We start from the raw sequence: 26,735 nt of genomic DNA, 5'->3' as shown, positions 1-26,735 counted from the left end.
ATCAGTTAGTTTGAGAAGCTCTGCCCTAGAGGATAGTTTGTTTTTATTAGATTATTAACCAACTAACATTTGCTCAACATTAGGAAACAAAACAGACCGAGAAGATCGAGAGCTTCCCACACATGTGGGTGAAGAGTTTGCCCACCGCCACAACATGTATTTCATTGAGACTTCTGCTAAAGAAGCCGACAATGTAGAGAAACTGTTTATTGAAATCGCCAAGGAACTTACGCAGGTAACAGCACCCAATATTAGCCATATATTTTGTATTGAAAAGTGTAAACCTTTGATTACTTTAATATAGGTCTCCCTCAACATTCGCGAGGGTTAGGGGATCAAGAACCTTGTGAATGTTGAAAAATTGCGAGTGTTTGGTGCCCCAATACAGTGGACCCCCGGTTAACGATTTTAATCTGTGCAAGAGGGGTAATTGTTATGCGAAATAATCGTTATGTGAATGAATTTTCCCCATAAGAAATAATGGAAATAAAATTAATCCGTGCAAGACACCCAAAAGCATGAAAAAAAAATTTTTTTACCACATGAAATGTTAATTTTAATACACACAAACTGAAAAAGGCATGCACACTTACATGACACTTACTTTTATTGAAGATCTGGTGATGATTGATGGGATGGGAGGAGGGGAGAGCATTATCTTCTTACTGTTTAGAAGAGGAATCCCCTTCCATTAGGACTTGAGGTAGCAAGTCCTTTTCTGGGGTTACTTCCCTTCTTTTAATGCCACTAGGGCCAGCTTCAGAGTCACTGGACTTCTGTCGCACAAGATATCTGTCCATAGTGGCCTGTACCTCTCGTTCCTTTATTTTTCTTTCTTTTTTTTTTCAACACACCAGCCGTATCCCACCGAGGTGGGGTGGCCCAAAAGGAAAAACAAAAGTTTCTCCTTTCATATTTAGTAATATATACAGGAGAAGGGGTTACTAGCCCCTTGCTCCTGGCATTTTAGTCGCCTCTTACAACACGCATAGCTTACGGAGGAAGAATTCTGTTCCACTTCCCCATGGAGATAAGAGGAAATAAACAAGAACAAGAGCTAGTAAGAAAATAGAAGAAAACCCAGAGGGGTGTGTATACATATGCTTGTACATGTATGTGTAGTGTGACCTAAGTGTAAGTAGAAGTAGCAAGACGTACCTGAAATCTTGCATGTTTATGAGACAGAAAAAAGACACCAGCAATCCTACCATCATGTAAAACAATTACAGGCTTTCGTTTTACAACCACTTGGCAGGACGGTAGTACCTCCCTGGGCGGTTGCTGTCTACCAACCTACTACCTAGGTTCGTTCCTTTATGACTTCCCTAAAGTGTTTCACAACATTGTCAGTGTACAGGTTGCCAACACGGCTTGCAATAGCTGTGTGAGGGTGATTTTCATCCATGAAGGTTTGCACTTCAAGCCACTTTGCACAGATTTCCTTTATCTTTGTAGTAGGCAACTTCTTCAATTTCTCTCTCCCCTCCTCTGAACCAGTTTCCCCAGGTCTGGCCTCTTGCTCTTGAAGTTGATCTATCAGCTCATCAGTGGTTAGTTCTTCATTGTCCTCCTCCACCAACTCTTCCACATCCTCCCCACTAACCTCCAACCCCAAGGACTTTCCCAATGCCACAATGGATTCCTCAACTGGCATAATCCTCTCAGGGTTAGCCTCAAACCCTTCAAAATCCCTTTTGTCTACACATTCTGGCCACAGTTTCTTCCAAGCAGAGTTCAAGGTCCTCTTAGTCACTTCCTCCCAAGCCTTACCTATAAGGTTTACACAATTGAGGATATTAAAGTGATCTCTCCAAAACTCTCTTAGAGTCAGTTGAGTTTCTGAGGTCATTACAAAGCACCTTTCAAACAGAGCTTTTGTGTACAGTTTCTTGAAGTTGGAAATAACCTGCTGGTCCATGGGCTGCAGGAGAGGAGTGGTATTAGGAGGCAAAAACTTCACCTTAATGAAGCTCATGTCCCCATAAAGTCGCTCTGCCACGTCTGTAGGATGACCAGGGGCATTGTCTAACACCAGGAGGCACTTAAGTTCTAATTTCTTTTCAGTTAGGTAATCTTTCACATTGGGGGCAAATGCATGGTGTAACCAGTTATAGAAAAATTCCCTAGTGACCCATGCCTTACTGTTTGCCCTCCACAGCACACACAAATTATCCTTGAGGACATTCTTTTGCCTGAACGCTCTGGGAGTTTCAGAGTGATACACTAATAAAGGCTTCACTTTGCAATCACCAGTAGCATTGGCACACATGAGAAGAGTAAGCCTGTCTTTCATAGGCTTATGTCCTGGGAGTGCCTTTTCCTCCTGAGTAATGTAGGTCCTGCTTGGCATTTTCTTCCAGAACAGGCCTGTTTCATCACAATTAAACACTTGTTCAGGTTTCAGTCCTTCAGTTTCTATGTACTCCTTGAATTCCTGCACATATTTTTCAGCCGCTTTTTGGTCCGAACTGGCAGCCTCACCATGCCTTATCACACTATGGATGCCACTACGCTTCTTAAATCTCTCAAACCAACCTTTGCTGGCCTTAAATTCACTCACATCATCACTAGTTGCAGGCATTTTTTTAATTAAATCCTCATGCAACTTCCTAGCCTTTTCACATATGATCGCTTGAGAGACGCTATCTCCTGCTAGCTGTTTTTCATTTATCCACACCAATAAGAGTCTCTCAACATCTTCCATCACTTGCGATCTTTGTTTCGAAAACACAGTTAAACCTTTGGCAAGAACAGCTTCCTTGATTGTCTTTTTGGTGCCCACAATAGTAGCGATGGTTGATTGGGGTTTCTTGTACAACTTGACTAGGTCGGCGATACGCACTCCACTTTCATACTTATCAATGATCTCTTTCTTCATTTCAATGGGAATTCTCACCCTTATTGGTGTAGGGTTGGCACTAGAAGCTTTCTTGGGGCCCATGGTCACTTATTTTCCAGAAACAGCACCGAAAACACTGTAATAATACGAAATATTCCGAGTGTATGCTTGGATGTTACCGCGGAGGCTGGCTGGTAAACAATGGCATGGGCGGCACATGTGAGGCTGGCTGAGGGCGCACATTGGACGCGTCTCGGACGAGAATCGGTGAGTGGGTTTTTAATCGGTATGCGTGGCAAAAATTTTGCGATTAAAGTAAGCGGTATGCGAAATAATCGCTATGTGATGCCATCGTTATGCGGGGGTCCACTGTATATTGTAGGGAAATATAATACAATACTGCTTCCTTAACCTATTGAACCATGAACAATCATAAAAAACATGAAAACATTGTAAAATATTGTACTAGTGTCAGTCTTTTGGTAAAGAAGATGAGAAAAACTACAGAATTCAAGAAAGAACTCGTAGCAAAGTACCATAGTGGAGGAGGAAGAGAGAGGAGAGAATGTGCTGCCTTTAGTGATTCTACGATATGTACGATACTAAAGCAGCAGAAGTTGATAAAGGCTATAGCGCCAGCCAGTGATAAAGTGTAGCATTAACAGTGTAGCAAGTAAGTTAAGCGATTAATTGATAGAAAAAGGACAGTACGAACCTCATTCCTCCAATGTTGTTGGAGTTATAGAGGACAACTGACAACACCGCCGTCTCTAGTCTCTGCTGCCGCCTCCACCACCACTATGTAAGGCCTTATGTCTCAGTGTCCCTTATACACCCACTTAATGACATATTTTATTCATTCTAGAGTATATGTCATGTTTCTATGTGATTATTATTGTTTATTATGTCATATTAGATGAATTGTGATAGATAAATAAGCCATAGAATTGATATTAGTGTCATATTGAAGGACTATCTCCAAACAGACTCTGCCACTGCCACAATTCCTAACATATGTAATGACATGTTTTAAATATGATTGGGCAGCTGGGAATTCATGAATGTTCTAAGCCCGCGAAAGTGGAAAATGCGAATGTTGAGGGAGACCTGTACTGAGCATTACTTTTATAATATTGGCTATTGCTTTTGTAATACTGAGCATACAACTTTCGAAATAGTGTTTTTACATTTATTCCATGGTACAGTAAACCCTAGATATAAATTAGAGAAATGTTAAAAAATAGCAAACAGAAGAACTAAAGTAACCTACTGTATACCTAATACAGTGGACCCCCGGCTATCGGCCACAATCCATTCCAGAAGGTCGGCCGATAACCGAAATTGCTGAAAACCGAATTAATATTTCCCATAAGAATTAATGGAAATACAATTAATCCATTCCAAAGAAAAATATTCACAAAAAAATAATTTTTTTTAATAATTATGTAAGCTTTACATACATTTATTGAAGGCTAATGCTGGTTTCTGGAAGATAGGGAGGAGAAAAGAGGGTTCCCTTCCATAAAGACTTTAGGTAGCAAAGCCTTCTCTGGGGTTACTTCCCTTCTCTGTCTTTTAATGCCACTAGGACCAGCTTGAGAGTCACTGGACCCCTGTCTCACAAAATAACTGTCCAGAGTAATCTGTTTCTGGTGACTCTAAGATTTCCCTGAAGTGGGACAGGGTTTTGTCACTAAACATGTTGCAGATATGGCTTGTTTCAGCTTTGTCAGGGTGGTGTTTCTCTATAAAAGCTTGTACCCTAGTGCACATTGCACACACCTCTTTAATCTCTGAAGAAGGCACCTCCTTCACTCCCTCTTCCTCCTCCTCTGAAGCAAGTTCCTCAGCTGCAGTCTGTTGCTGCTTGAGATGAAGCTCTTGCAGCTCTTCAGTGGTTAGCTCTTCCCTGTGGTCCTCCACCAACTCTTCCACATCCTTGCCACTCACCTCCAACCCCAGGGACTTCCCCAGTGCCACAAGAGAGTCCACAGGGTCAGCAATGTCAGGGTCAGCCTCAAACCCTTCAAAATCCCTTTTTTGGAAACAATCTGGCCACAGTTTTCTCCAAGCAGAGTTCAAAGTCCTGGAAATCACTCCCTCCCAAGCCTTACCTATAAGGCTTATGCAGTGGAGGATAGTGAAGTGATTCCTCCAGAACTGTCTTAGGGTCAACTGAGTGTCTGATGTCACTTCAAAGCACTTTTGAAACACTGCTTTTGTGTAGAGTTTTTTAAAGTTAGAAATGGCCTGCTGGTTCATGGGCTGGAGGAGAGAAGTGGTGTTAGCAGGCAAGAACTTCACTGTGATGAAATTGAAGTCCCTGATGAAATTGAAGTCCCTAAACACTTGGTCTTGCATGTCTGGAGGATGTGCAGGAGCATTCTCCAGTAACAGGGGGCAAGTGAGTGGAAATTTCTTTTCCAGGAGGTATTTTTTCACACTTGGGCCAAACACATCTTTAACCCACTCTTCGAAAATTTGCCTTGTGACCCATGCCTTATGATTAACTTTCCACATCACACACAATCTATTCTTCATGACATTGTTTTTCTTGAACACTCTGGGATCTTCTGAGTGATACATGAGTAAAGGCTTCACTTTGAAATCTCCACTAGCATTACCACACAACAAAATGTAAGCCTGTCTTTCATAGGCTTGTGTTCTGGCAGCGCCCTTTCCTCCTGGGTAATGTAGGTCCTGTTTGGCATTTTCTTCCAAAACAGGCCTGTTTCATCACAATTGAACACTTGTTGGGTTTCGAATCCTTCAGCCTTTACATAGTCCTGGAATTCATGAACATACTTTTCAGCCACACATTTGTCAGAACTTGCAGCCTCACCATGCCTTACAACACTGTGTATGCCAATATGCTTCTTAAATCTATCAAAACATCCTTTGCTGGCCCTAAATTCACAAATTGCAGCACTTGTTCCAAGCATTTTCTTTGCAAGATCCTCATGCAACTGCCTGGCCTTCTCACAAATAATAGACTCCATAACACTGTCTTCCACTAATTCTTTTTCCTTAATCCACAATAATAATAATTTTTCCATCTCTTCCATTATTGGTGGCCTTTGTTTAGTTAGACAGGTTACTCCTTTTGCAACATTAGCATCTTTGATTTGTTCTTTCTTTGCCATGATGGATGTAATTGTTGATTTATTCTTGCTGTACATCCTGGCAAGTTCCACCACCTTCATACCACTTTCAAACTTTTGTATCACTTCACGCTTAAATTCCATGGTGTTTCTCACTTTTTTTGCCACAGGAACTTTCTTTGGAGCCATGGTTCCTTATTTCACAGTTGCACTGCAAAAATAACACAAACTACAATGGGAAATAAGCAAAATGTTTGGATGTATAAGCAGAAGCTTCCTCAGTCACCGAGAGACAAAGCCAAACTGATGCGCAAGCAGCCCCAGCCGGCGGATGGATGTGTCCCAAATGGCCGATAACCGAGCAAACGACCGATAACCGGGCGCCGAAAAACTGGCCGATAACCGAGTTGGCCGATAACCAAACTGGCCGATAACAGGGTGTCCACTGTATATAGTATTGCACAGTGCACACATCCCACAGGTATACCCTAATAAATGTTAAAATACAATTACATAGTGGATTTTTCTAATTTTGAGTTATTCTGAGGTTGTTGTACCGAGGTTGTTGTACCGAGGTTGTTGTACCGAGGTTGTTGTACCGAGGTTGTTGTACCGAGGTTGTTGTACCGAGGCTGTTGTACCGAGGCTGTTGTACCGAGGCTGTTGTACAGAGGCTGTTGTACAGAGGCTGTTGTACAGAGGCTGTTGTACTGAGGTCATCGTACCAGGGCTCGTCGGACGAGGCTGCTGTACCGAGGCTCATGGGACGAGGCCATCATGCCGAGGCTCGTGGGACGAGGCCATCATGCCGAGGCTTGTGGGACGAGGCCGTCATGCTGAGGCTCGTGGGACGAGGCCGCCGTACCGAGACTCATGGGACGAGGCCGCCATACCGAGGCCCATGGAACAAGGCCATCGTATCAGTTATATTATCAACTTTAAGCTGTGTACATAAGTTTGTGCATTATGGTGCTACCTTCTAGTTCACATTATGAGATTCTTGGAACCCATAGTGTAATATTTAGTGAGATGCTAAAAGTAATGAGTTAATTTACTTCACTATTGTCTTAGTGCTTTATCATATTAACTCTTTGACTGTTTCAGGCCCCTCTCTGAAATTGTCATTCTATGTCGCCAAATATTCGAAAAAAAAAAATGATTTTTTCTTATGAAAATGTTAGGAATATTTTTGTGAGTGTTTTAAGCCTAAAAAATTTTTTTTGCCATCAGTACTTACCGAGATATAGAGCCGCAAAGTTTGCAGAAAGTGACGTGCGTACGGCAACAGTGGCGACTGCCGCCCACCCGGTATTCTTTTATTTACTCTAATTCAAAGGTTTCTTGCATTTTTCAATATTTTTCTGTTCCAGGTAACTTATGTGACCTGTGAGATCAATGTAAGGTGCATTCTTCAAATATACACTCATTGTTTACAACACAATAACAGAACAAACTTTATCACTATTAGTTTGTGTATACACTTTGTTTACACAAACAAACAATACAAAACAATATTTATTACTATTGTTCCATAATATATATACATATGTACAGTCACTAAACACGTTCCTAGAACTGCTGCAGCTTGTGGAACTCTTTGAAACATGGGTATATGCAGAGGGGCACTTCACACTCCTCACACATAAAACGAGTGTCTCTGCGTGTTTGTGGGCGTTTTGTGGTATGCATACATACATAACACCTCTTCTGAGCATTTTTCTTGGCAGTAGTAGGAGGCAGTTGTATGGGGTAGTGATCACCAGGCCTGAAACGAGATGACGTCTGTGGGCGCTGGTCTATTGCAGGAGTTGCTCCTTGGTACTTTGCAATTATTTGTCTGATTACTGACAGGCAAAATTCACCATATTTTGGTGTTTTGTTGGTCTTCAACTTGTATATGTTATAAGCATTTAGCATAGAGATATCAACAAGATGGAAAAAAAGTTTGATATACCACTTATAACTCTTGCGTACACAGTCTGCAAACCCAATCTGCGTGTCACATTTGTCCACTAAGCGCATGTTGAGGTTGTAGTCCATGACAGCTGCAGGCTTTAGAATGGGTTCATTGGTCTCTGTTGTCCCTGCCACTGGGTACCATTTCGTTTCTGTGAACCGATGTCAACAATGTGACATCATGTTTGTCATGCCACCGAAATGCCATGATGTCATTGGCAGCAAAGGCTTGCACCTCACCTCTGCGAGTGCCAGCGTCAAACCTCGGAATATGTTTACGATTATGACGCACTGTGCCACACACGTCTGTCAAGTTCACTCACAAGAAATCACTGAGTAAGGGGCTTGTGTACCAGTTATCAGTAAATAACATATGCTCCTTACCAAGATATGGTTCCATCATTGTTCGAACCACATCACCAGAGATACCCAATAACTTCATGGTATCTCTCAAAGTATTACTGCCAGTGTACACAATGATATCTAAAACAAGACCACTTCTGCAATCACACAGTACAAATAGCTTTATACCAAAGTGTTTCCTCTTGCTTGGTATATATTGTTTGAATGAGAGTCTTCCTTTGAATAAAATCAAAGACTCATCAATAACAAGCTTCCTGAAGGGATAAAAATACATGCAGCACTTTTGTTTCAGGTACATAAACACATTTCTGATCTTATATAACCTGTAACTTCTGTCAGGCCTGGTTTTGTCTGAAAAGTGTAACATACGTAACAGTATCAGGAAACGATTGACACCTATGTCACTAAAATCTGGAGTTGAAATCAGGCGTTCTGTTGCCCAGTATGTGGTGACTGTGTGCTTATACACATGTGGCATAAGCATTATTGTGGCAAAAAACAGGTACATCTCTGCCACAGTTGTCTCCTTCCACTTGTGTAGCCGTGATTTTGGTGAGAGAATTGTATTTGCCATGGTGTAATCAGAGTATGTGTTTGTTTCCCTGACAATGATGTCCATCAGGGGTTCATCGAAGAATAACTCAAAGCAGTCCAGTTCACTGGCATTGTTCCCAAGTGGACAAGATGGCTTTATTCCACTTTGTGTTTCATCAAAGTCATGGGGACTGGGAACAAACTCGTCACCGTCCTGCCAATCCCAGATGCGGTCTGCTGGTGGGGTCTGGATATTGTACCGTGGTTGTGGTTGTGCAGGTTGTGGGAGTGTGGGGTAGGGTGAGGCTGGTTGTTGTGCAGAGTCAGCAGCGGGGGTAGTAGCGTGGCCCGCTGATGGTGCCACATGGGCCGTGCCACCCTCACTATCACCACCACTGCCTGCTCCATCACTCACATCATTCATACCCATCGTTACAATATCGTCATCTTCACTATCAGGTCGTGGTGTAGGGCCACGGGATGTGCTCCCAGAGTTTCTCCTTCCCCTTGGAACAACATATGAAACACTACCAGACCACATGCTACGTCGTACATACTGCCGCTTCACTGGGGAATATTCACTCTCACTGTCACTAGAACTGCTTTCAATGACCTTGAAATCACTATCACTATCACTGCTAACATCTGGGTGTTGTACACGACCAAATAGTTTCCTTTTTCGTCCTGGTACAGGCGAACGTGAACGTGAACAAGCCGGCCCAGCACCAGAGGTGGAAGGTTGTGGGTCATCTGGGTTTTCATTGCTAATTACGTTATCCTGGGCACTTTTTCCGGTAACACTCACTTCAAAACCCTGGAATTCACTGTCACTGACATTTTCATCGCTGTTAGAGCTATCACTTGGGAACAAAAGACCTCCAATCCGCCGAGGAGTGAGGAACTTCTTACCGAGAGGCATGGTGAAAATGGACTAACAACATGGCGTTCCCACAATGCACCGCTGGGTCCCAGATTTTTTTCACAGCGTGCACACCGACCACTGAGACCCATTCTCTCTCATGTAGGCCTACCAGGCCTTTCCCGCTTGATTTGAAGCCACTAGAATTTGTGCGTATAAATACGTCAGAAACATTGGCTCGTAAGACGTATTTATACGTCGGAAACAGTCAAAGGGTTACTAGTATTTATCATTATCCTCTTCATCTTCATCTTATTCATCCCATAATGTGTATCCCAACTACTCAAGATACTGAGTGTACTATAACATGTTTATCTCAGCTACTACTGAGTGTATTATAACATGGCTATCTCAGCTACTACTGAGTGTACTATAACATGGCTGTCTCAGCTACTACCGAGTGTACCATAACATGGCTGTCTCAGCTACCACTGAGTGTACCATAACATGGCTGTCTCAGCTACCACTGAGTGTACCATAACATGGCTGTCTCAGCTACCACTGAGTGTACCATAACACGGCTGTCTCAGCTACCACTGAGTGTACCATAACACGGCTGTCTCAGCTACCACTGAGTGTACCATAACATGGCTGTCTCAGCTACCACTGAGTGTACCATAACATGGCTGTCTCAGCTACCACTGAGTGTACCATAACATGGCTGTCTCAGCTACCACTGAGTGTACCATAACATGGCTGTCTCAGCTACCACTGAGTGTACCATAACATGGCTGTCTCAGCTACCACTGAGTGTACCATAACATGGCTGTCTCAGCTATCACTGGGCATACCATAACATGGCTGCCTCGGCTACTACTGAGTGTAGCATAACATGGCTATCTCAGCTATCAGCCAGCTTCCAGCACTATTTCTAATGTACCTTTTGTTTATTATTCAGGTCATTATTTTCCTTTTGTATTTTGATGTGTGTGTGTCAGCATATACTTGATCTCCTGAGATGATTGCATTATTGAAAGGGTCACCATTTTCTTGCAGCTAGCAGTTGCAGATTACTAGGTTACAGTCAGATTAAGCAAAAAAAGTTATTTGTATTTGTTTTCATAGTTCATTGTTTGGAAATTGAACAGCACATATTTAATTTTAATAAATTTCAACAGACGAATGTTTATTTTTAACTGGTTTGTCTCCCACCAAGGTGGGATGACTTGAGAAAGAAATACTTTCACCATCACTCACTCTATCTTTGTCTTGCCAGAGTCATGCCGATATTACAGCTCAAATGCTACCACCCACTACTACCATAAACCACTCGCCACCCACCACCCATCACACACCACCCACCATCTGCTCAAAGTGCTCCAGCATGCTAGTGTATTTCTTTGTGCTTAACAATACTTTATTATGTACATGTATACTACAGTTTGCATATTACACAAAGAAATAAAATTTTGATTTTCATTAGTTTTTTTTTTGACTCGAACCCACCACTGCTGCCACCACCACCATCATCTACTAACATCCATCACCACCACTACTACTTTCACCATCCACCACTGCTACTACCACCATCCACCACTGCCACCACCACCATCCACCACTAATACTACTAACATCCACCACCACTACTACTACTACAATGACCATCCACCACTGCCACCCCCCACCATCTACTAACATCCACCACTACCACCACCACCATCTACTAACATCCACCACTGCCACCACCACCCACCATACATCGCCACTATCCACCACCTCCACCATCCATCCCCATCCACTGTTACCATCTATTCACATCCACCACTGCTGCCACCATCCACTACCACCCCCATCCAACACTGCCCCACCCCATCCACCATCTTCCACCCATTAACAGATTTCAGCAATTTCATCTAAAAAAAAAAGTTGGCCGGACACATGGAAGTATCGGACAAAATGCAATGAAGTCCATAATCTTGGATTTTGTTCATTGATGTTTTTATTAACGATAACTTGTAAATATTTTTTTTTTATCTCTGATAATTTTTTAACAGTTGCATTCATACTGTGTATGTACCTTGTATATACTTTGTATGTACAGTAGGGCCCCACTTATATGGCAGGTTAGGTTCCAGGCTACTGCCGGAAAGCAGACATCACCGGAAAGCAGAACTCCATTTTTTCCACTTGTAAATGCATATAAATGCCAGATAACAAGTTTACACTAACGTACATTAAGTTAGCAATAGAATTAGGCATTAAAAACAATAAAAAGTGAAATACACACACAGTTCACCCATTACTTACCTTAATATATTTGTAGTCTTAATGTAGGGTGAAAGGTGAGTTTTATTTGTAGGGAGGCAGGTTTGTGACGTATGGTAGCCAGCCAGGTTAGCCCACCCTACCCCACCCACACGTAATATACTATGACATTTATTTTATATAACCGGACTTGAGTCCTGGAAATGGGAAGTACAATGCCTGCACTCTAAAGGAGGGGTTTGGGATATTGGCAGTTTGGAGAGATATATTGTGTATTTTTATACATATACAGTGGACCCTCGACCAACGATATTAATCCGTTCCTGAGAGCTCATCGTTAATCGAAATTATAGTTAGTCGAGTTAATTTTCCCCATAAGAAATAATGGAAATCAAATTAATCCGTGCAAGACACCCAAAAGTATTGAAAAAAAAAAATTTACATGAAATATTAATTTTAATACACACAAACTGAAGAAGACATGCACAATTACATGACACTTACCTTTATTGAAGATCTGGTGATGATTGATGGGATGGGAGGAGGGGAGACTGTCGATGGTGTTAGTGTTTAGAAGGGGAATCCCCTTCCATTAGGACTTGAGGTGTCAAGTCCTTTTCCGGGGTTACTTCCCTTCTTCTTTTAATGCCACTAGGACCAGCTTGAGAGTCACTGGACCTCTGTTGCACATCATATCTGTCCATAGAGGCCTGTACCTCTCGTTCCTTTATGACATTCCTAAAGTGTTTCACAACATTGTCAGTGTCACAATTAAACACTTGTTCAGGTTTCAATTCTTCACTGTCTATGTACTCCTTGAATTCCTGCACATATTTTTCAGCTGCTTTTTGGTCCAAACTAGCAGCCTCACCATGCCTTATCACACTATGTATGCCACTACGATTCTTAAATCTCTCAAACCAACCTTTGCTGGCCTTAAATTCACTCACATCACCACTAGTTGCATGCATTTTTCTAATTAAATCATCATGCAACTTCCTAGCCTTTTCACATATGATCGCTTGAGAGATGCTATCTCCTGCTATCTGTTTTTCATTTATCCACACCAATAACAGTCTCTCAATATCATCTATCACTTGCGATCTCAGTTTCGAAAACATAGTTGCGCCTTTGGCAAGAACAGCTTCCTTGATTGCCATTTCCTTGGTCACAATAGTAGCGATGGTTGATTGGGGTTTTGTGCACAACCTGGCCAGCTCGGAGACACACACTCCACTTTCATACTTAGCAATGATCTCTTTCTTCATATCCATAGTAATTCTCAACCTTTTTGCTGTAGGATTGGCACTAGAAGCTTTCTTGGGGCCCATGGCGACTTATTTTGCAGGTACACTCACTAAAAACGCTGTGATAATATGAAATGTTCCGATTGTATGTTTGGATGGGACCGCGGTGGCTGGCTGGCTTGTAAACACTGGTCACAAGTGGACACGTCTCAGACGGAACGAATTGTGTTGGTCGAGTTTTTCAGCGCTAGTCGAGGCAAAATTTTTGTGTTAAAATGTATCGCTAGTCAGATTTAACGTTAGACAATGCCATCATTGGTCGAGGGTCCACTGTATACTTCTAAACTGTTGTATTCTGGGCACCTCTATAAAAACAGTGATTATGTGTGAGTGAGGTGAAAGTGTTGAATGATGATGAAAGTATTTTCTTTTTGGGGATTTTCTTTCTCTTTGGGTCACCCTGCCTCGGTGGGAGACGGCCGACTTGTTGAAAAAAAAAAAATTAATTAAAGCTTCCCAGAGCGATAAAATACATATACAGTACATTCATAAATTACCTTAAAATATTTGTAGTCTTAATGTAGGGTGAAAGGTGAGTTTTATTTGTAGGAAATCGGGTTTGTGACGTATGGTAGCCAGCCAGGGCAGCCCTCCCCGCCCCACCCCACCAACACGTAATGTAAACAAACCAGGTGAACGCGTCTGACATTTGTTAATTCACTTTTTGTATTATACCATAATAAGTTTATTCAGGTATACACAAAGTTAAATAGATTATCATACATAGCAACAAATGTGTAGAGAACCAGGATAACCCCAAAAAGTCGGTGACTTGTTTCCATACAAACACTTTACATTGTGTACAAGTTGTCTCCATGTTGATACAGTAGAATAAATAGAGAAATACTCCAGTTCTCATACAACACCATTTTTAGAAGAAATGATGCTCTGAGTGAAGGCATATGGAAATACTAAGTCACTTTTTCTGACTTTTTTTGGGGGGGGTTATCCTACATTCTTTACACATATGCTGCTATGTATGATAATCTGTGTAACTGTATTTGTGTATACCTGAATAAACTTACATACGAAAGGAATAATTTTCTAGTTATCCCCAGTAATATTATTGTGTACACATTTTCTCTGATGTTGGACTACAAGTTGCCTGGCTACCACATCTCTTATTTATGTTAATTTATTCTACTGTGGGATGTATTTATCATGTTTATATGTTACATAGCATGTTTATTATATAATTTTGAAAAAAATATCGTAGATTAATGGATATGTCTATATTAACGTAATGTACGACTTTTAATACAGTATTTAGGCACAGGTACACAAGTATAATTATCCGAGTACATATAAAATAAGCAATAACTTTAAAACACCTGAAATTTGGAAAGTTTCCAGACATAATAGAGATGTGCTCACGGAAAATGTAAACAAACGTATCCCAACACCTGAAACCCATTCTCTTTGCTGACGACACGACTTATGTCATCTCTCACCCTAATCTTGCCACCCTCAACACCATTGTTAACGAGGAGCTGATCAAAATATCGACTTGGATGACAGCCAATAAACTTACGCTTAACACTGACAAAACCTATCATATTATGTTTGGTAGCAGAGCAGGAGATACACAAATTAACATTAAGATCGACAACACTCTAATTACCAGACATAATGAGGGCAAATTCCTAGGCCTATACCTTGACAACAACCTGAATTTCAGCACCCATATCCAACACATAACCAAAAAAGTATCCCAAACAGTTGGGATCCTCTCCAAGATACGATACACGTGCCGCAAAATGCCCTTCTCACACTATACCACTCACTTATTTATCCATACCTCACCTATGCTATTTGTGCTTGGGGTTCAACTGCAGCAACACACCTAAAGCCAATTATAACCCAACAAAAAGCTGCAGTAAGAATAATCACTAAATCCCATCCCTGGCAACACCCCCCCCCCCACTCTTCATAGATCTAAACTTACTCCCTGTTCAGTACATCCACACTTACTACTGTGCAATCTACATCTACAGGACCTTAAACTCTTAATATCAACGTTGACCTAAAACGCTTTCTTGATAGTTGTGACAGAACCCACAGGCATAACACCAGACACAAACATCTCTACGACATTCCCCATGTCCGACTAAACCTTTACAAAAATTCAATGTATGTCAAAGGCCCTAAAATCTGAAACACCCTACCGGAGAACTCTAGAACTGCAGACACATTCATCACCTTCAAAACTACCATTAGAAAACATCTTATCTCCCTCATAAACCCCATCAACTAACTACACGAATACCACCTGGTGGTTCACACTTACACTCACTCACCCATTTGACCATAAACAGAAATATTAATCTCAATCTTAAAACAATGAATCCTATGATGCTCCAATACTGAAACTATGTACTGTGCCAAAACAAAAGCATTCACATTGCTAAACTCACAAACTAGTATTTAGTCACTTAGCCATAATACCAACTTACCTCATAATTTGTAATATTTTAAAATAAAGAATTAAACTAAGTCTGCCCGAAATGCCTAGCCATGCTAGGCGTTCTAGTGGTACACTCTGTAATCATTATTTAACTACATGTAAACCACACAACAACCAAATTCTGTAAATTCAACATTGTAATCTTTATAGAGAATAAACTTTGAATTTGAATTTGAATAGACCGCTCACCTTATAGCAAGTTTTGGTCATAATTTGAAATCACTGTATTAACCCTTTGAGGGTCGAGAGGCCCTCTCCCAAACTCGTTCTCAGGGTCGAAAATTTTTCGAAAAAATAAATTATTTTTTCTTATGCAATGATAGAGAATCTTTTTCCGATCATAATGACACCAAAAGTATGAAATTTGATGGAAAACTTACGGAATTATGCTCTCATGAAGTTAGCGGTCTCAAATTGAGCCTTATTTTCGGCCAATTCCAATGTTGCAGTTGATTAAACTCATACCTATTTCCCTAGAACTCCATTTGTTCTATTGATTGAGTACAAGAATCTGCCCATTTACCCATTTCAACCACCCAGTAAAGTGGTCAGAAATTGACAATTTGGGCAATTTCACACAAATTTCAAAAGATGCCAATTTCGAAATAGGGTCCAGAATAAACAAGACAGACATTCATGGCACTAAAAAAAAATTTATCTGTTCATTAGTCATGTCTCTAGGCCCCTCTTAAATTAGTTTTGCTTTCCATTTTGAATTTTTATTCTCACAGAAAATAGAAGGTTTTCTGTTATGTATACTACTACATCATTGTAAAAAGGTATAAATTATATCAGCACACTTGTGAAAGAATATTAGACTCAACAGTTGATGTGTATTGGACGCGTGCTTGATTTATTTACTCTTGAACATCAGCAAAAATCAATCATTTCCACTACTTTGAGCTCAATTTCAAGGTGCTTGTCATCGTGAAACCAATCAAAATCATCTCTAATTCTGTAATATATGTTCCATTCTATCAAATGAGAGCAAGGAAACAAGAATCCAACCATAAATACCATATGAAAATACACTAGAAATTTGCTGTTTTAAACCAAAAACTGTCGAAGTTTTTTCTCATTATGCAGAGCGTGCTTCAGGATTTTTTATACTGCACACACTGACCACACAGATGCATTCTTTCATATGTAGGCCTGCCAGCTTTCTTCCGCTAGATTTGAAGGCAATAGAATTTAGGCATACAATTATGTGACTGACCCTGGCTGCAATGACATACTTGTACGTGACCAACCCTCAAAGGGTTAACGGAATGCCGTATGAATGGCAAAACGCCGTAGAGTGGGGCCCTACTGTACCTTGTACATACCTTGTATGTACCTTCTACGTACCCCTGTATGTGCTTTGTACGTACCTTGTATGAATGTATAAAGAACTGACATTAATTTGGCAAAGACTGATAAACTATAGAAATATTTACGTTGTGTAATCTGAGAGTGGTGCGTTGAGGTATATGTGGAGACAAAAAATGTTATCTGTGGAGGCAAGGAAGGGAATGTATGAAAGTATAATGGTACCAACACTCTTACATGGGTGTGAAGCTTGGGTTGTAAATGCTGCAGCAAGGAGGCAGTTGGAGGCAGTGGAGATGTCCTGTCTAAGAGCAATGTGTGGTGTAAATCTTATGCAGAAAATTCAGAGTGTGGAAATTAGGAGAAGGTGTGGAGTTAATAAAAGTATTACTTAGTCAGAGGGCTGAAGAGGGGTTGTTGAGGTGGTTTGGTCATTTAGAAAGAATGGATCAAAGTAGAATGACATGGAGAGCGTATAAATCTGTAGGGGAAGTAAGGCGGGGTAGGGGTTGTCCTCGAAAAGGTTGGAAGGAGGGGGTAAAGAAGGTTTTGTGGGCAAGGGGCTTGGACTTCCAGCAAGCATGAGTGAGCGTATTAGATAGGAGTGAATGGAGACGAATGGTAATTGGGACTTGACGAGCTGTTGGAGAGTGAGCAGGGTAATATTTAGTGAAGGGATTCAGGGAAACCGCTTATTTTTATATAGCCGGACTTGAGTCCTGGAAATGGAAAGTACAATGCCTGCACTTTAAAGGAGGGGTTTGGGATATTGGCAGTGTGGAGGGATATGTTGTGTATCTTTATACGTATATGCTTCTAAGTTGTTGTATTCTGAGCACCTCTGCAAAAACAGTGATTATGTGTGAGTGAGGTGAAAGTGTTGAATGATAATGAAAGTATTTTCTTTTTGGGTCACCCTGCCTCGGTGGGAGACAGGCAAGTTGTTAAAAAAGAAAAAAAAAAATCTGAGTGTTAGATGGGGGGTGGAGGATAGGAGGGTGGGTGGGGGGGATGGATAGCCACCAGCCAGTGAGGGACAGTCCTTCAAGAGAGGGAAAGAAAGAACAGGGGGAAGTCCTAGCTCAGTGCCACAAAGGAAGGCCTCTCCATTCTTCACTGCTTCCAGTTCTGCATGTATAAACAACTGAAGTGTATTTTTTTCTCCTTTTTGAGAGATCATCAGTGATCTGTACTGATTTATTATTTACATTGTGTTAGTTGGGTGGAGGGATTAAGGCAGGGAGGTGGATGGATGGGTGTGGGAGCCCAGGAGAGATGTTCCTGTCCATTCATCTGTCTCCACTATCTTCACACACTACTATACTCGCACTCCCACCTACTTGCCCACCTTCTCACATTCATCCACCTAACTACCTACCCAGGTACCCACCCACCCATGCTCACACACCCATCCATGCTCACGCAAACGTACACTTATACCCACTTCTCACACCAACCCTCTCATGCATCCACTTATCCACTCCTCACACCAACCCCTCACCCATTGAACAGCAAAGACCAAGAGTATGATGAGAGCAACAGCGCAATGGTGGATATGCTAGCTGAGGTAGCCAGAAGGGCCCACAGGGGTAGGGCAAAGTTACTAGTCATTGGGGGATTTCAATCACATGGAGACTGAGAAAACCTATAGCCACATGATGGACTAGAAGCATGGAGGGCTAAGATGCTTGAGGCATCCTAGCCCTCATGCACCAACATGTTAGGGACACAACTGGGGAGAAAGAGAGTGGAGAGGATGTACCAGCAGGGCTTGACCTTGTATTCACCTCGAACAGCTCAGACATAGGGGATATTGCGCATGAAAGGCCTCTCGATGCTAGTGATCACGTGGTCCTTGGTTTCGAATACCTTGTAGAGTTAACAGTGAAGAGTGAAGTGGCAAACTTTAAAAAAAGGACTAGACAGGTATGAGGCAGTTCCTGAATGAGATGCAGTGGAAGAGAGCTAAAGGGAAAGGCAGTAAATGAAATAATGGAACACATGACCACAAAGTACAGGAAAACAGAGGAGAAGTTCATACCAAGGGAAGAAATGGACTGGCCATATGGGCATTTGGGGAATGCCTGGTGGGCTGCTGGGCTGGGTTTAAAAAAAACAACAAAAAAAAAAAGCTGAAAAAATTTCATGAAAAACTGAAGCCATGGTCACTGCACAAAGATAGAAACGAAAATGGAGCACACCTTAGTTGATCAATGAAAACACGCTTCTGGCCCTCAGCAGTTGATGAGCAGACCTGACAGGTGACAGATGCCCGGGCTGGTTTTAAAATCCAGTCTGCTTCTGACCAAGGGGCAACAGAAACAGTGGAAAGACCAGAGTGAGCCTGTGGTTTACTAGGAGGTGCAAAGAGGCCAGAGCCAAGTGTGCTAGAGCATGGAAATAGTATAGAAGGCAAAGGACTCAAGAAAACAAAGAGTTGAGCCGAAGAACCAGAAACAAATGTGCATGGATAAAGAAAAAGGCCCAGCAGCAATACGAGAATGACATAGCATCAAAAGCCAAATCTGAACCAAAGTTGCTATACAGTCACATCAGGAGGGAAACAACAGTCAAGGACCAGGTAATCAGCTGAGGAAGGAAGTAGGGAAGCTCACAAAAAGTGACCTGGAAGTATGTGAAGAACTCAGCACAAAATTTAGCGAGGTATTCACAGTGGAGACAGAAAGGCTTCCAGTAAACCAAGGTGGTAGGGTACACCAGCAAGTGCTGAACACACTGCATACAACCATGGAGGTGAAGAAACTCCTAGGTGAACTAGATACCTTGAAGGCAGTGGGCCCAGATAACATTTTCCCATGAGTCCTGAGAGAGAGGGAGCAGAGGAACTGTGTGCTGCTAGCAGCAGTCTTCAGTAAATCTGTTGAAACAGGGTAACTGCCTGAGGTGTAGAAGACAGCAAACATAGTTCCAATTTTTGAGAAAGGAGACGCTTACAACCATGTATCTTTAAGACTTAAAACATCGAGAAAACTTACGTATTTAGAACTTCAGTGTTAACATGCATGATTTTATTTCTTAAATACTGTGTGGATGTTCAATAATTCTACCTTCAGGGTAGGAATTGTTATTGAATTTTTAATTATTTTTTAGTTTATCACTAAATTCATTGAGTGGAATTTGCAAAGCCACAGAACAAATCACCGTTTTAATTGTTATGTTGGGTTCACTTTACGAGAATTTGCTTTGTGCGCCACGGGAACAGGAACACCGCTGTTGCATGTAGTGAAGGAAAGACTGTTGTATGTAGAACTCAGCTTAAAGAAAAACAAGAAAACATTAGCCACAACTCTGCTTCTTTTTACATAAACACTTTATATCTCTTAAACAAAGGTACTACATTCACTATTTTCCAGATCTCTGGTAACTATCCTGTGTCCACTGACTTGTAAATCTTATCTAGCAGTTTGAACAGTGCTCCTGCTCCCTCTTGCATAATCCATTGTGACACCTTGTCAAGTCCCATTGCCTTTAATGTATCCACTCCATTAAAAGTTTCATTACTTCTTTCCCTGTTGTGTGTGCAGCATCTAGTACCTATCTGTATGCCCTTTTTCCTAGGCTCTGGTACTGACCCAATTTCCACTGAGAGGATCTTTTTAAATTTTGTTTACTTTGCAAATTTACTTTTTTGAACCATCCACTTTCTTGAGTTGAATCACCTGGTCTTTTGCTGTCTACTGATGTGGCTGTGAACAGTTTTCAGTTAGACTTTGCCTTTGTGTGTGTCTCTCTGTGTCTCTGTCTCTGTCTCTGTCTCTGTCTCTGTCTCTGTCTCTGTCTCTGTCTCTGTCTCTGTCTCTGTCTCTGCCTCTGCCCCTGCCTCTGCCCCTGCCTCTGCCCCTGCCCCTGCCTATGCCCCTGCCTCTGCCCCTGCCCCTGCCTATGCCCCTGCCTATGCCCCTGCCTCTGCCCCTGCCTCTGCCCCTGCCTCTGCCCCTGCCTCTGCCCCTGCCTCTGCCCCTGCCTCTGCCCCTGCCTCTGCCCCTCTCTTCCTGCCCCTCTCCCCTCTCTCTGCCCCTCTCTCTGTCCCTCTCTGTCTCTCTCTCTCTCTCCCCTCTCTCTCTCTCTCTCTCTCTCTCTCTCTCTCCCTCTCTCTCTCTCCCTCTCTCTCTCTCTCTCTCTCTCTCCCTCTCTCTCTCTCTCTCTCTCTCTCTCTCTCTCTCTCTCTCTCTCTCTCTCTCTCTCTCTCTCTCTCTCTCTCTCTCTCTCTCTCTCTCTCTCTCTCTCTCTCTCTCTCTCTCTCTCTCTCTCTCTCTCTCTCTCTCTCTCTCTCTCTCTCTCTCTCTCTCTCTCTCTCTCTCTCTCTCTCTCTCTCTTTTTTTTTTTTTTTACACAGGGTTTGACAAGGTTAAGGATCCCTAGCTTTATTGACAGCTATATTACAGGTTAAGGATTCCTAACTTTATTGGCAAGCTAAGAGCTGTTACCTACATCAGCTCATTTGAAAGCATTTTTATTGTTATGAGACATGCAAGTAGGGAACAGGATGAAGTTGGAGCCATCTGTGGGCCAGCATTTTCATTTGATCAACTGACTTTCTCGTTGACATCATTATGCTGTGTGAATGTGTTCCATACTCGAGTCATCCTGGGTATGTATGATCTCAGATGGAGTGATGTTCTGGAGAAGGGTACAGCCAGAGTGAAGTTGCTGCTTTCTGCCCGTCTTGTGGCATAAAAGCTTGTTTCACGCTGTCCTCGAAGTGGATCCAAGTGTGGTATTTTGACAATATTGGCCTTGTACATAACAGTAAGGCCACCCACATCCCTCCTATGTTGAAGGCTCTGCTGAAATGACAGATCTATCCAGGATGGGTTCAGGCGAGAGATGAGACATCTTGCTCTCTTCTCTACTCTGTCAAGCAGTCGCAGATGAGAGGGGGGGGCAGGCAAACCAAGAAAGTGGAGCATACTCAAGGTGTGAGCATACTTGTGCCTTGTACAGAATCTTGCAGTCCCTACTGTCAATCAGATGCGAGATACGGCGAAGTGCTGTAAGCTTCCTGGCTACTTGGTTTGCAAGATTTACAATGTGGTTCTTCATGGTCAGTTTGGAGTCAAATTTCACCCCAAGGATATCAACTTCTTCTCCAGGTGCCAACACCCTCCCATTCATCCTTACTACTGCACCAGCATTACCATCATGGTTCGTAGAGACATCATCATTTGCATTTTCTCAGGTGCAAATGTTACTTGCCATCTATTTCCCCAAACTGATATAGCTCTTAGCTGGTGATTGATGTAGCTTAGAGCAGCTGGCATTTCTTCTCTTGGATAAGGGAATGTCAGTGTACAGTCGTCTGCATATGCATGGGATTCTGGGATGAGATGAAGAAGGTTATTGAAGTAGACATTCCGTAACAATGGTCCCAGCATGCTTCCTTGTGGAACACTTGCCCCAATAGGATGTCTTGCTGATTCCATTCCATTGAGAACTACACTTAGGGATCTACCGTGAAGGTAATCACTGAGGAGACATAGCGTAGAGCCTGCAATTCCCAGTGCTTGAAGTTTTGCTAAGAGACCCTGGTGCCACACCCGGTCGAAAGCACCAGCAATGTTCAGTGCTACCACACAGCTGACTTTGGATTCATCCAGTGACTGGTGCCACTTAGTGGGGAGGTTTAACAACAGATCAGCAGCAGAGTAACCTTTCCTGAAGCCATATTGATGGTCACAAAGTAGTGAGTGATAGTCAAAAAACTCTGTCATTTGTCTTGAGATTATTGTCTTAAGGATCTTACTAGTGATTGACAGGAGTGACACTGGTCTGTAGTTGCTGATTTCTGCTCTGCTCTTCTTTTTGTGAACAGGGACTACATTTGCCTCTTTCCACAGAGAGGGCCATTTACACTGTACTAGGCAGTGCTGAAAGATGAGAGTTAGAGGTGCTGCTAGCTGGTCTGCACATCTCAGCAATCTTGGGCTCAACTTGTCTGGGCCCACAGCCTTTTCTTTGTCAAGTGATTTAAGAAGGAAATGCACCTCCTCCTGCCTTATTGTCACCACTGACAGTTTTGATGCAGCTCTTGCAGCTAGCCAAGGAGAGATCCTTGCTGGATCAGGAACTTGCATTTTGGTAGCAAAGTGTTCGGCAAAGAGGTCCACCTTCTCTTGACTACTAGTAGAGGTGGTCCCATCCTGTCAGTTTAGAGGTGGAATGAGTTCATCAGGCAGATAACCTTGTCTGTCCTTGACCAGGGACCACCAGGTTTTGGAGCCTACCCTACCTGTTGCTAGCTTTCTTTTTGTGTCCACCTCCCATTTAGCAATGGCCCACTTTTGAATGTCACCCATATGCCTACAGGCTTGCCTGTGCAAGTTCTTGTTGTAGGTGGTAGGATGTCTCTTATACCTTCGTTATGCTTTGTACTTAGCAGTAGCAGCCTCTCTACAGAGAAATCCAAAATAGTGTTAGGCTCGCCGACACTAACAATGCTCTTTTCTGTCATGTCAGAGATCACAGCCATCCTATTGACTGGTCTTCTGCTAAAACTGTCTTCCCTACTTCCAACTTCAACAGTCGCCATCTGGTTGAACCCTCCCTAATACACAACTTTCCTTGTATGAATCTTAGTCCTGGCTTCGTCTCTGTAGATGCCTTCCTCTCCCACTACATTGTAAAATGCTTCAAACTTCAGAACACCCATGACTTAACCTGATTCCTCCTTTTTTCTTCTTCTCCCTCTTCCCCTTTCCTCTTTTCTCTTCTGGGTTGTCTTTCTTCTGTCTTGTGTTTCTGTTCCTTATTTATTTCATTATTTCCCCTCCCCCCCACCTCTGTGTTCTTGCTCTCCCTCTGTGAGCACCTAGCTCCCTTGCAGTGTTCCCCTTTCTTTGTATTGGACTGGCTCCTCATTTTCCCATTACTACTTCCTTCCATTGCTATTATTATTATTGCTGCTGCTGCTGCTGCTGCTGCTGCTGCTGCTGCTGCTGCTGCTGCTGCTGCTGCTGCTGCTGCTGCTGCTGCTGCTGCTGCTGCTGCTGCTGCTGCTGCTGCTGCTGCTGCTGCTGCTGCTGCTGCTGCTGCTGCTGCTGCTGCTGCTGCTGCTGCTGCTGCTGCTGCTGCTGCTGCTGCTGCTGCTGCTGCTGCTGCTGCTGCTGCTGCTGCTGCTGCTGCTGCTGCTGCTGCTGCTGCTGCTGCTGCTGCTGCTGCTGCTGCTGCTGCTGCTGCTGCTGCTGCTGCTGCTGCTGCTGCTGCTGCTGCTGCTGCTGCTGCTGCTGCTGCTGCTGCTGCTGCTGCTGCTGCTGCTGCTGCTGCTGCTGCTGCTGCTGCTGCTGCTGCTGCTGCTGCTGCTGCTGCTGCTGCTGCTGCTGCTGCTGCTGCTGCTGCTGCTGCTGCTGCTGCTGCTGCTGCTGCTGCTGCTGCTGCTGCTGCTGCTGCTGCTGCTGCTGCTGCTGCTGCTGCTGCTGCTGCTGCTGCTGCTGCTGCTGCTGCTGCTGCTGCTGCTGCTGCTGCTGCTGCTGCTGCTGCTGCTGCTGCTGCTGCTGCTGCTGCTGCTGCTGCTGCTGCTGCTGCTGCTGCTGCTGCTGCTGCTGCTGCTGCTGCTGCTGCTGCTGCTGCTGCTTCTTCTTCTTCTTCTTCTTCTTCTTCTTCTTCTTCTTCGTCTACCTCCTCCTGCCTATATATACCCGTCATGCTCTACTTCTCGTTAGTGTTGGACCGAAACATCGTCGTAAGCTCCTATCTTCTATGTGCGGGTTATTTGTGTATCGTTCCAGTCACGGTATTGTGCCTTTTTTTTTTTTTTTTTTTTTTTTTTTTTTTTTTTTTTTTTTTTTTTTTTTTTTTTTTTTACATGAATATATCCTTTGGTATGTATAAATTAGATTCACTTATAATTAATAGAACTACTGTACAACTATGATAATTTCTTTAGTGATAAGTAATCAGTAAGCCATTAAATTAAGTCGGCCCGTAATGCCTAGGCATAATAGTCTCTCTCTTTGCATTGCAACCCATTATTGTAAAAATATAATCTCAATGTACTACTTGCAAAGAAATAAAGGAATTTGAATTTGAAACTGCAAGGAGGCAGAGGAAAGGTTTGTTCCCAAGGGCAACAGAAATAATGGGAAGACCAAAGTGAGTCCTTGGTTTACCCGAAGGTGTAGGGAGGCAAAAACTAAGTGCACTAGAGACTGGAAAAGGTACAGAAGGCAAAGGACCCAGGAAAATAAGGAGATTAGACAAAGAGCCAGAAACAAGTATACACAGATAAGGAGGGAGGCTCAGGGACAGTACGAAAACGACATAGCCTCGAAAGTCAAGTCTGACCCGAAACTGCTGTATAGCCACATTAGGAGGAAGACAACAGGCAAAGACCAGGTGATCAGGCTGAGGAAATAAGGTGGGGAACTCACAAGAAATGATCATGAGGTATGTGAGGAGCTCAACACGAGATTTAAGGAAGTATTTACCGTGGAGACAGGTAGGACTCTGGGAAGACAGGACAGAGGGGGACACCAACTAGTGTTGGATGACATACACACAACTGAGGAGGTGAAGAACCTGTTAAGTGACCTTGATACCTCGAAGGCAATGGGACCGGACAACAACTCCCTGTGGGTCCTTAGTGAGGGAGCAGAAACTGTGTATGTGCCACTAACCACAATCATCAACACATCCCTTGAAACTGGGCAACTACCTGAGGTATGGAAGACGGCAAATGTAGTTCCCATTTTTAACACTTAAACTGTCCAAACCTAGATCTACGTTCACGTGCGTAGCGCTCCAACCTTGATTTTCCCCATTTGAAAGCTTGTAAAAAAAAATTTAGATCTACATTCAGAGCCCCTCGCATGTGGACGTAGATCTACGTTTTGACAGTTTAAGGATTAAAAAAGAAGACAGAAAAGAAGCACTAAACTATAGACCAGTGTCACTGATGTGTATAGTATGCAAAGTCATGGAGAAGATTATCAGGAGGAGTGGTGGAGCACCTGAAATGAAACTAAAGTATAAATGACAACCAGCCCAGATTCATGGAAGGCAAATGCTGTGTCACAAACCTTCTGGAATTTTATGATAAAGTAACAGAAGTAAAACATGAGAGAGAGAGGGTGGGTTGATTGCATTTTCTTGGACTGCAAGAAGGCATTCAACACAGTTTCTCACAAGAGATTAGTGCAGAAGCTAGAGGATCAGGCACGTATAACAGGAAAAGCACTGCAATGGAACAGAGAATACCTGACAGGGAGGCAACAACAAGTCATGGTACATGATGAGGTATCACAGTGGGCACCTGTGACAAGCGGGGTCCCACAGGGGTTGGTCCTAGGACCTGTGCTATTTTTGGTATATGTGAATGACATGATGGCAGGGATAGACTCAGAAGTGTCCCTGTTTGCAGACGATGTGAAGTTAATGAGGAGAATTAAATCAGATGAGGATCAGGCAGGACTTCAAAGAGACCTGGACAGGCTGGACACCTGGTCCAGCAACTGGCTTATCGAATTTAACCCCGCTAAATGCAAAGTCATGAAGATCGGAGAAGGGCAAAGAAGACTGCAGACAGAGTATAGGCTAGGTGGCCAAAGACTGCAAACCTTGCTTAAGGAGAAAGATCTTGGGATGAGTATAACACTGAGCACATCTCTGGAAGTACACATCAACCAGATAACTACTGTAGCATGTGGGTGCCTGGCAGACCTGAGAATAGTGTTCCAATATTTTAGTAAGGAAGCATTCAAGACACTGTACACCATGTACGTCA

At 42.9% G+C, this 26,735-nt stretch overlaps 1 protein-coding gene across 7 annotated transcripts in view; it reads left to right on the top strand.

The window, feature by feature from the left end:
• Positions 1-26,735, top strand: part of LOC128696144 (ras-related protein Rab-30) — a 128,990-nt gene that overhangs the window by 87,511 nt on the left and 14,744 nt on the right. For all 7 annotated transcript variants that reach the window (XM_070094835.1, XM_070094834.1, XM_070094833.1 and 4 more), the window contains one exon: positions 84-235. In XM_070094835.1, the coding sequence (XP_069950936.1) occupies positions 84-235 (152 nt within the window). The remainder of the gene's footprint in view (positions 1-83; positions 236-26,735) is intronic.

This window comes from Cherax quadricarinatus, chromosome 48 (assembly GCF_038502225.1).
Source record: "Cherax quadricarinatus isolate ZL_2023a chromosome 48, ASM3850222v1, whole genome shotgun sequence".
Lineage (NCBI taxonomy): Eukaryota > Metazoa > Arthropoda > Malacostraca > Decapoda > Parastacidae > Cherax > Cherax quadricarinatus.
The sequence above is the reverse complement of the archived record's forward strand: the minus strand, read 5'-3'. Positions and strand labels throughout refer to the sequence as shown.